The sequence below is a fragment of the Phragmites australis genome, chromosome 7 (assembly GCF_958298935.1).
Source record: "Phragmites australis chromosome 7, lpPhrAust1.1, whole genome shotgun sequence".
In the NCBI taxonomy this organism is placed as follows: Eukaryota; Viridiplantae; Streptophyta; class Magnoliopsida; order Poales; family Poaceae; genus Phragmites; species Phragmites australis.
The window spans coordinates 20,897,670-20,908,421 of NC_084927.1; the positions used below are offsets into that span (position 1 = coordinate 20,897,670).

Consider the following 10,752-nt stretch of genomic DNA (forward strand, 5'->3'; position numbering starts at 1 on the left):
ACTGGCAGATGGCGGCACTGTCCCGTCTTCCTCTCGCATCAAATTGTCTCGTCGCATGCCGCAGCGGCATCAGATGCGCTAGGCGCATTGCTAGCAGCGCAAGTGCGCATCTAGTGAAAAACCGAACGGCAGCACGGATCGATTACTTTATCATTTCTCACTGGGCCTTCTAGACGCGAAGCTGCATGCGCCAACGTTGGTGACGACATCCACGACGTAAATCGACCGGCCCCTCGCGACAAAAACAAAGCGAAGCCCCGTGCGGATCCTCTGACTGCGATCGACATCTTTGATTAAATCTTAACCTAGTTACAACATTTTTCGATTTCGTAATTCACTTAACGTTTTTTAGATTAATTAAACAATATTTTTTGGGTTCGAAGTAAGTCACAGTAACTTTAAAAGGAAATCAAAAGATCCAAACAGCCGCGCCGCCACGGAGGCGAGTCGAAGACCGGACAAATCCGAGCCACACAACCCGCCCATTGATTCCGCGACCGGTCGACCCCAGCGCTCTGCTCTGCATAAACCAGCCCCGGTCCCCCTCCGTGCCCGTCACCGGCGACGCGGGTCTCTCAGGCCGCGCGAGTTTAGTTAGTAGCAGTAGCAGCAGCGCGCTAGCGCTCCACGTCCCAGTACCACCAGAAAGACGAGGAAAAATCGAATTCGCCTTTGCTTTTCCGCCCGCTTGATTTGCCTCCTCCACCGGAAAGCGGGCACCCAAAAAGTCAGAGGAAGATTGGCCCACGGCCGAGCCGCGGTGCAGAGTGAGGGAGGTGACGACCGTGAGGTGAGGAGAGGCCATCAGGGCCGCGCCCGCGAGGCCGTCATGGCCCAGCATATATACGCCTCCGCCAGCACCCGCCTCGTGATCCCGCTTCTTCCCGCGCCGACCCTTCCTCTCCCCTCGTCGTTTCGGTTGCGGCGCCGGAGGCGGGCCATGGGCGCGAGCGATCACCTGGGGCTGGCCGTCGCCGCCAAGTCGCGGCACGGGGTGGACGCGCGGAGGCCGGGCGCGGCCGTGCTGGGCGAGCCGCTGGCGGCGCTCGATGACGACGGCATCCTTGTCCACCCCAGCGCCGACTTCGCCGCCCAGGCCCTCGTCTCCTCCCCGCAGCAGGTGATCGTACATACCGACACGCGCGCCCTTCCCTTCTACTGCAACCTTCCATTTCCACTTGTCTCCATTCGTCGTGCACAAATGGGTGGCCCGCGTTCAAGGATACTCCGTACTGCCCTTTTGCGCCGCGGAACGTGCGGCTGGTCATGATCCGTCGCTGCCTGCTGGGTCAGATAACGCAGACAAGGACTGGAATAAGTAGGACTGGGAATTGTGTGCGGTGGGCTTTGTTGTTTTCCATCCTTGCGTGTGGGTTCATACTTAGTAGTGTCCATTAACTGAAGTTACCGAACCAAACATTCAGTTGCTGTGAATTTAATTTTTTGGGTGGTGCTGTGGATGTGAGATGAGTAACCTTGATGCTTTTGCCATGAATGGTGATCAGTACCGGGAGATGTACAAGAGGTCGATCGACGACCCAGCCGGATTCTGGTCAGAGATCGCGGATGAGTTCTACTGGAAGCAGAAGTGGAATCCTGACGAAGTTTGTGCTGAAAACCTCGATGTGACCAAGGGGCCGATCGAGATTGAAGTGAGTGGTTGGTTGGTTTTCATGATTGTTTCTGGTAGGGGGACATAGGAATCTTGATGATTATTGCTTGGCATTGGCAGTGGTTCAAAGGGGGAAAGACCAACATATGCTACAATGCGGTGGATCGCAATGTGGAAGCTGGGAATGGGGAGAAGATCGCCATGTACTGGGAGGGGAACGAGCCCAGTCAGGATGACAAGCTCACCTACTCAGAGCTCTTGGACAAGGTTTGCCAGGTAAATGTTCATTCTCTTATGCCAAAACAATTGCATCTATTGTGAACGCAGTGTGTACGGTGGCCAGAAAGTCTAATATTTTCTGGTGTGATCTGCTGTGCCTTGTGGTAGCTGGCAAATTACTTGAAAAGTGTCGGCATCGGAAAGGGTGATGCCGTGGTGATCTACTTGCCGATGTTGATGGAGCTCCCCATTGCAATGCTTGCTTGTGCTCGCATTGGTGCTGTTCACTCGGTAATTGTTACCCCCAGTTTGTGCTGTTAATTGTTCTGAATGACCCTATGTATGTTTGCATGCTATGATGCTGAATTGTGTTCAGGTTGTGTTTGCTGGCTTCTCTGCTGATGCACTGGCACAAAGAATCAATGACTGCAAGCCTAAGGTTGTTATTACCTGCAATGCTGTGAAAAGGGGGCTGAAGCTCATTCCTCTCAAAGATATAGTAGATGCTTCTCTGGTTGAAAGTGTGAAGAATGGAGTTGACGTAGGTATGCACTGGAATCTGACTTCTCTGTGTATGGGTGTTAGGACTGTTTGCAAATGTGAGCTTTAGTCCAATGGCACTTTTAGTCTAGCTTGCTCTTGTTTGATATACATGTTGACCATACTTGTATAAGCCTCTTCAGGAATTTGAGAAAATCTCTTATGAAGTTAGATGTTTGTGAGATTTACAGACTTGCATCCCTATCTCCTTAGTTTTATTGTGTGGGCTGCTTATTTCCACACTGTATATGTAAATTTTGTTTTGGCACAGCATTTTTACAATACCTTACAATGAACTAGTAATCTAAATCTCCACCTCAAACACCTGTCATTTTGGCCACAGTTCTTACATCCTGGGTATATCGTCTTGTCTCCTTTTTTTTAAATGCCTTGCTACCTTCTGTTGATGCCTTATGCAAAAGTTCAAAGTGTACTCTTGATCATCTTACAGCTTGTAGTTTGTTCAGTGAGCGTGTACTAATCTGGTTTAAAGAAACCTAATGTGAAATTTTTCTTGTGCTGAGAAGGTATTTGTTTGACATATGAAAATCAGTCAGCATTGAAGAAAGAAGATACACGATGGAAAATAGGAAGAGATGTTTGGTGGCAGGTTTGTCCAAAACGAACAAGTCCAATGATATTCAATATATTCAGCAGCTCTCCTGCCGGATTGTTTCAATATTACATCATATTTGTTAGGTGCAGAACCTCTGTAGAACTGCAGTATCAGTCGGAAAATCTCCTGTCAAACCCTTTTGTTTCATGTTATATCACTAGAATATGAGTTGCTTCTGAATATAAGATGATGCCCTGCAGGATGTTGTGCCCAATTTCCCAACTAAATGTGATGTGGAATGGGTTGATGCAGAGGATCCATTGTTTCTTCTATACACGAGTGGCAGCACAGGAAAGCCAAAGGTAGCCTTAACCTCACAGGTTGTTCCTCTATCCCTTTAGCGAAACCACTAATAGACTGTGAACTATACAGGGGGTGTTGCATACAACTGGGGGTTATATGGTCTACACTGCTACAACATTTAAGCATGCATTTGACTACAAGCCAACAGACGTATACTGGTAAAATGTTAGCGTTTATTGGATCTTTGGGTGGAATAAATGTTTACCTGAATTTATTGGGAATTTCTCTAGTTGCTGCCATTTTCTTACATAGTTATGTATTTCACCGATATCAGGTGCACTGCAGACTGTGGCTGGATTACTGGACATAGTTATGTGACATATGGTCCTCTCTTGAATGGAGCCACAGTCCTCGTTTTTGAAGGGGTAACTAAGAATGTTTTGTAGCTGATGTGTTACACAGAATCATTATTAATTGTGCCAAGTAGTTTTGGGGCTTCTTTTGATTGTCCTATGTCTAATTTATAATGATTTTTTCTGAATGCAATTTATAGGCTCCAAACTACCCTGATCCTGGCCGCTCTTGGGACATTGTTGACAAATATGGAGTGACAATATTTTATACAGCCCCAACGCTTATACGCTCACTCATGCGTGATGGTAATGAGGTATGCTGCTTATTTTTTGTGTTCTTTCTTAACAGGGTGGTGGGGAAGCTGCAATCAAATTTGATTAAGATTTAGATAGAGAAACTAACACAACGCTTTGTGCTACCTTTCTGGACTGCTTCCTACGTTCTTTGTCCTCCGAGTGCTCAATCATAGTCTTCTGCTTCTCTCAACTTCAGTGTACTCCCAAATGCGACAACGTTTCCATTTTGAGGCTTTCTAGGTGAAGCTGCCTGGCTTCCAACAGGCCATTGAAAGTGGCTGGCAGTTGAAGCCCGAGGAGCAATGCAAGCCACCTCTCCTGCGGCTTCACATCCTGCTTACGCTCACCACGAAGGAGCTCCAACGCTGGAATAACAAGAGTGTTGGTAACAACAAAGAACAACTTCTTGTCGCTCGGGAGGTTGTCACTCGCCTGGATGTCACCCACGAGAGCAAGGCTCTCTCGCAGGATGAGCATGGGCTTCGCAAGCATCCCAAATTGCTCTGCTTAGGGCTGGCCTCTCTCAAGCGCACTATAGCGAGGAGTCACTCTAGAATTGCATGGTTGCAGGACGGCGATGCAGACACTAGGCTTTTCCACTCGTTCGCCAAGTCGCGTGCACAGAGAAATCACATTGCGGCACTTTCCATGCCGATTGGGCCAGTTTCCTCCCATTCTAAGATGGAGGACGTGTTGTTCTCTCATTTCAACTCCATCCTCGGGGATGCCCCGGCGAGAGATTTCTCTATTGACCTTGCGGCGGTCGGGATTTCTCTCGACCTGAGTCCGCTGGACATGCCTTTCACTGAGGAAATCATGGCGGCCATTAAAAGCATGCCGCTCAATAGGGCACTCGGTCCAGATGGGTTCACTACCGAATTTTACCGCGTAGCATGGCCTACCATAAAGACTGATATGGTTTCAGCGATCTACGCCTTTGTCGTCGGTGACAGTAGGGATCTCGCCCATCTTAACAATGCTTCATCACTTTGTTGACGAAGAAGGATGGGGCTTCCTCGTTGTCAGATTTCCACCCGATCAGTCTCGTACACAGCGTTGGCAAGTTGATCACCAAGGCCTTGGCGCTCAGGCTTGCTCTGTGGCTTAATTTGATTGTCACGATAAGCCAAAGCGCTTTTATCTCTGGACGATCCATACACGACAGCTTCAAGCTTGTACATTCCACCGCGACTCTGCTGAAGAGAACCAAGAAGGCTAAGATCTTGTTGAAGCTCGATATATCAAGGCCTTTGATTCCGTTAGATGGCCCTTCCTATTGGAGGAGCTTAGGGCATGGGGGTTCGGCCAGCATTGGTGCTATTGGATCGAGGCAATCATGTGCTCCTCAACAACCCGAATCCTCCTCAATTCAGTTCCAGGTCCTACTCTTTCCCACGCCAGAGGACTGAGGCAAGGGTATTCTCTCTCTCCTTTCCTGTTCGTGATGATCATGGACATTCTTGATCATCTCATGTCGATGGCCGGCGAGGCTTCCATCATTGATTCAATGGGGCACGACTTAATTTCCCACAGGTGCTCTCTTTACGCGGATGACGTGGTGGTGTTTCTATCGCCAATTCAGCAAGATATCCAAGGCCACCTTGCTATCCTGAACTTCTTCGGGGTGGCCTCCGGGCTTCATACCAACTTGGCGAAATGTGTTGCCATCCCAATCAGCTGCGCCGAGGATGAGTTGAACGTTATCAATGACTACCTCCCCTGCAGAATTTCAACCTTCCTAATCCAATACTTGGGCCTCCCTCTCTCTCCCGGGCGTCTTCCCAAAAGTCATCTACAATTGTTGGTGGACAAAATTGCTGGCAAGCTGCCCACATGGTAGGGCAAACTCATTTCCAAATCCTGGTGTGCCACACTCGTAAGGTCTGTGCTATCATCGACCCCTCTACACACCCTTATATCCATTGTGGTGCCGCCCATGGGTGATTAAAGTGGTAGATAAAATCAGGAAATCATTCTTGTGGGTTAGGGAGAGAGCCACGTCGGGTGGACGATGCACCATGTCCTGGCCCAAGGTCTGTCGGCCGTTAGACTACGATGGTCTCGGCATTCATGATCTCTGGCTAGTCGGGATTGCTCTCCGCCTCGAGTGGCTTTGGTGGCAAAGGTGTGATCCCTCTAAGTTGTGGACTAACCTTCCCTTGCAACATGAACGCGAGGTTGCTCTTTTCGATGCCTCCACCAGGTTTGAGGTAGGCAATGGCGAATCCACCCTCTTCTGGAATGATTCCTAGATCAATTGTCGTTCCATCAAAGCCATTGCTCCGGAGTTGTTGAAATGCGTTGCTCCCTCTACCGCGAAGAAGAGGACGATGAAGGCTGCCTTGTCCAACCACAGGTGGATCAGAGATATATCTGGCCCCCTCACCATGCCGGCTCTAGAACAATACCTGCATTTGTGGTGCTACCTCGCTTCCGTCAGCTTGAGCAATGCCTAAGACCGAGTGATTTGGAAGTGGACGACTTCTGGTCAATATTCGGCAAAATCAACATATGGGGCCATGTTTCATGGGAGAATTCGATTCGAGGGTGCGGGTTTGATTTGGAAAACCAGGGTGCCACCCAAGGTCAAGTTTTTCGCTTGGTTGGGTTTGCATGGCAGGTTCTGGATGGTGGCGCGGAGAAAGCAAGCACGGGCTCCAATCTGACGACTCCTGCACGCACTGCTCTCAATTACCGAAAACCGTAGACCACTTGTTACTTCACTGCACCCTGGCGCGGGAGATATGGTGGTGGTCTCTAGGGATTTACTCTTGCGGCCGAGCCTGGGCTCCTCACTTGGTGGCTTGATCTTCGACGACGCGTCGTCGAGCACCTTTTAAGTGCCTGGATTCACTAGTCCTCTTAATCTGCTGGAGGATTTGGCTATCGCGTTATGGCATCGTTTTCAACAACCATCGCGTCTCTTCAGACTCCTTGATGGCCCTCATCGACGAAGACACCGCTACCTTGTGTGAGGCAGGAGCCAAAAAACTATCCATCGTCATGGTGCAGCTGCGGACATACAACTTTGTCATCTAGTTTGCAGCTGCTATTGATGTACCCGTTGATACTGCTCATGTAATCTTTTAGCTCTGGTTCTTCTATCTATGTATGCTACTTGCCCCAATGGGTGTCGTGTAAACTCGTCTCTATTCTTCTTCTTAATACAATGATGCGTAGCTCTCCTGCGTATTCGAGAAGAAAAAAACGCTTTGTCAGTGGAACTACTGCTGGCTTTTTAGTTGATACTTCTTGTCTTATCAGGAAAACATTTTTGCTCATTGCCCAATTAAGTTTTGTAATCATCCCAGAGCTAGGTTTAGTACTCAACACTGCTTAATTTGTTCTTTAATAATCACTTTGATTTCGGCTACTATCCACTGGCTGCTGCTAGTTTTCTATGGACCCTGCATGCGCTTTTGTTACATGATAGTTACTCATTTATCTGCCGCTCATTGTACCAACTATGACTCAACTCTAGTCTTGTGCACTGCATATTTTTTGGCATGATGAATTTGTTTGGCATTCTAGGAAGCTTTATCAACTACATATTTTATTTTTACAAAAGTAATAGAACAAATGCATTTCTTCAAGAATGAAATCTCTAATTGACGTATATCTGATTTTAGTGATAAGGACCAGAGAATGTTATATTTAAATGGTCAAACTTGGCTAATATCACTTCAGATTTATTCCTCTTTTTTACCCATTTGGATTTCTATTGTAATGCTGCAGTATGTTAGTCGGTACTCTCGTAAGTCTCTTCGAGTTCTAGGAAGTGTGGGTGAGCCAATTAATCCCACTGCATGGAGGTTTGTTTTCATCTGCCAAGTCTTGGAATTCTCATGCTTTGAAAAAGGTCTCACATGCAGTATTCATCATTTCAGATGGTTCTATAATGTTATTGGTGACTCACGATGCCCCATATCAGACACATGGTGGCAGACTGAAACTGGTGGATTCATGGTAAGTGTCACATTTTTCATGGAAAATTTTAGAGCTTTTAAAATTAGTGTCATCTTATATATCAAATTAAACTGTTATGCTTCTTTTTTTAGATCACTCCTTTGCCTGGTGCTTGGCCTCAAAAACCGGGATCTGCGACATTTCCTTTCTTCGGTGTGCAGGTACAAGATCATGGCGTGACTTATCTGAAATGAAAGTTTGATGATCCCCTTAACTTCCCATGTTGTAATAACTGTGCTCGTGGTTCACAGCCAGTCATTGTTGATGAGAAAGGGCAAGAAATGGAGGGAGAATGCAATGGGTATCTTTGCATAAAGAAGTCATGGCCTGGGGCTTTTCGGACTCTTTATGGAGACAAGGACAGATATGAGACCACATACTTCAAACCATTTGCTGGCTATTATTTCTCTGGTGATGGGTGCAGTAGGTAGCTCACTAAATGTCTTTAAACAGTTAAGCTGATAGCTGGTGGAAGATTGCCACCCAGGATTACATGTTTACACCTTAACAAGTTATTTTTGCATGTCAGGGATAAAGACGGTTACCATTGGCTGACCGGAAGAGTTGACGATGTTATCAATGTGAGGTAATTCAGTTACTTATTTTGCTCACTCTTCACCTATTTTTAATAGAATGCATGGTTTCAGAAAGCTGTCGAGCTGTGAATATTTGACCCTTCTTTGGAAAAAAACAGTGGGCACCGAATTGGAACAGCAGAAGTTGAGTCTGCTCTGGTTTCACACCTAAAATGTGCTGAGGCTGCTGTTGTTGGTATTGATCATGAGGTATAGTCCAGAATTTGTTTTTCCTCCTCCAATTCTCCATAGATTGATTAGCTCTTTGGTCATACCCTGGTCTTAGAAAATGGTTGCGTGTTTTAGGTTAAAGGTCAGGGAATATATGCCTTTGTGACTTTGGTGGATGGTGTTCCCTATAGTGATGATCTACGGAAAAGCCTCATTATGACAGTACGCAGCCAGGTATTGTCTTCAGACAGTTTACTTATATTGATGGGATTCCTGGAAGATGTTCTTCTAGGATGGCAAATAATCTGATTAATAATGACAGTATTTCTCAAGATTTTCTTTGAAATTATGCATCTCTGGAATATTTTTCAATTTTGTTTTGGGAGTGGATGAAATATTGCCAACTGGGAATTTTTCTCAACATAATCATCATATCTTTTCGTATGTAGATTGGCGCATTTGCTGCACCTGACAAGATCCACTGGGCACCAGGGCTTCCTAAGACACGAAGTGGGAAGATCATGAGAAGAATTTTGCGGAAAATCGCATCCAGGCAGCTCGATGAGCTCGGTGACACGAGCACGCTTGCTGACCCAGGTGTTGTCGACCAGCTGATTGCGCTCAGCGACAGCTAATCTATAGGGGATCAAATAATCACAGCCTGCACATTATGTTGTGTAAAATCCAGTTTGTGTGTGGAGAGCGCCGTTTGGTCCACGATTCTCTTGATTTCGTCGATGGTTTTAGGGATGGCAACCAAAGAGAGATGCTATAAACTAGGGGTTTGATGCGGTGCTTCTGTAAATTGTTGGATCAGTCACAGGTAGATATAGCTTGGTAAATAAGGAGATAAATATAATTGCAAGTTTTGGCTGCATAAAAGTATAGTGCGATAAATCACATTTTATGGATGCGGTGTGCAGAATTTGGCCATGGACTCTACAATAGGTCACATTTACTGCATCTCTTTGTGTGCCGTTTGAAGCTTGTCGTGTTTGGAACACGGAAATTTTGCCAATCCCTATGAAAATCGAACCATTTTTGGTGAAATTTTAGTAAAATTCCTACGAGATCCCGTGTTCCAAACATGACCTCAATGTACATGGATGGAAGGTAGGAATACTCGAATGGTCAATGCAGTACGAGCATAAGAGCTATGTCGATCAGTTAAGACTTAAGAATAACAGTAGGAAATGTTTGCTTCATACTCCTGTGATAGCAACTGATAGCTTGATACTCGTAGACGTATTGGGATCTGACCATGCATCTGGGATGGGTCATGACATGCACGTCCACCGTTTGAACTTTTACAAAGCGGATGCTTTGCCACTTTACGTACGTGCCCAACCTGACTGAGTGATGGTGTCTAGGGTTTCTAGGTGACTCGGGGTCAGTGACGGCGATTTTGTATGTTTTTCCTCACAATCCGGATCTCTCTTCCCTCACTCTTGATCTGATTCCACATCATAATCTGATTAGAGTTCACGTCCCATTCAACACTCATATCCAAAGATCTTACTGTGTGCAGCCCTAACCAAGATCTTGCTAGCCCTAGTTTTTTTTTCTGAGACATCGGCACCGGATTTCTTTTTCTAGTTGTGTTTCCTCCCCTTCCTGTGAGATGGAGAAGATGGAGGGGATGATGAAGAAACTCCAATTGTCAACGACGAAGAAGAAGGGGTGCGGATCGAGGTGGATGAGGAAGTGGGGTAGGAGGAATCGATGCCACAAGCCTTTGAAAAACTACTCTCGGAGCGACATGCGCGAGCGGAGGCTTTGGTGCAAGCACTTAGCAATTTATGGTGTCCTCTCTAGAGCCTGGATTGCAAGGAACTAGGTGACAACAAATTCATCTTCCCTTTCTACCAAGCATCAAGGAAAAAGAAGGCGCTGGAGGATGGCCTGTGGATGCTATCGGATGAGTTGCTGGTCATGGCGGATATTGATGACTCCAAAACCCTAGAGGAGATTGATTTTTCTTTCATTCCGATCTAGGTCCGAATCACAAAACTCCCTATTGCATGATGACCAGAGGCACGGGTGAGGCGATTGGCAATGAAATTGGCGAGTTCATGGAAGCGGATGTCGGCCCGGGAGGTGAGGCAGTTGGAGCTTTCTTGCTGGTGAAGGTCCGGATGGACATACGCAAACCATTGATGC

General features: G+C 46.6%; 1 protein-coding gene across 1 annotated transcript; it reads left to right on the plus strand.

Moving 5' to 3' along the window:
• Positions 1 to 488: 488 nt before the first annotated feature.
• On the plus strand, positions 489 to 9,499 carry LOC133924147 (acetyl-coenzyme A synthetase, chloroplastic/glyoxysomal-like). The gene is made up of 18 exons (XM_062369556.1): positions 489 to 1,120; positions 1,506 to 1,652; positions 1,733 to 1,888; positions 2,000 to 2,122; positions 2,208 to 2,376; positions 2,899 to 2,981; positions 3,188 to 3,289; positions 3,360 to 3,448; positions 3,565 to 3,655; positions 3,784 to 3,897; positions 7,616 to 7,692; positions 7,768 to 7,846; positions 7,939 to 8,007; positions 8,098 to 8,273; positions 8,376 to 8,432; positions 8,541 to 8,631; positions 8,728 to 8,826; positions 9,042 to 9,499. Exons 1-18 carry the CDS (start codon positions 830 to 832, stop codon positions 9,225 to 9,227), a joined length of 2,199 nt encoding a protein of 732 aa, XP_062225540.1. The 5' UTR covers positions 489 to 829; the 3' UTR covers positions 9,228 to 9,499.
• Positions 9,500 to 10,752: the final 1,253 nt, after the last annotated feature.

Coding starts and splice junctions, on each gene's coding strand:
- LOC133924147 (XM_062369556.1), top strand. CDS start 830: ATGGCCCAGCATATATACGCCTCCGCCAGCACCCGCCTCGTGATCCCG. Junction 8,433..8,540: donor GACGATGTTATCAATGTGAG/GTAATTCAGTTA, acceptor GGAAAAAAACAG/TGGGCACCGAATTGGAACAG. Junction 8,827..9,041: donor TTATGACAGTACGCAGCCAG/GTATTGTCTTCA, acceptor TTTCGTATGTAG/ATTGGCGCATTTGCTGCACC.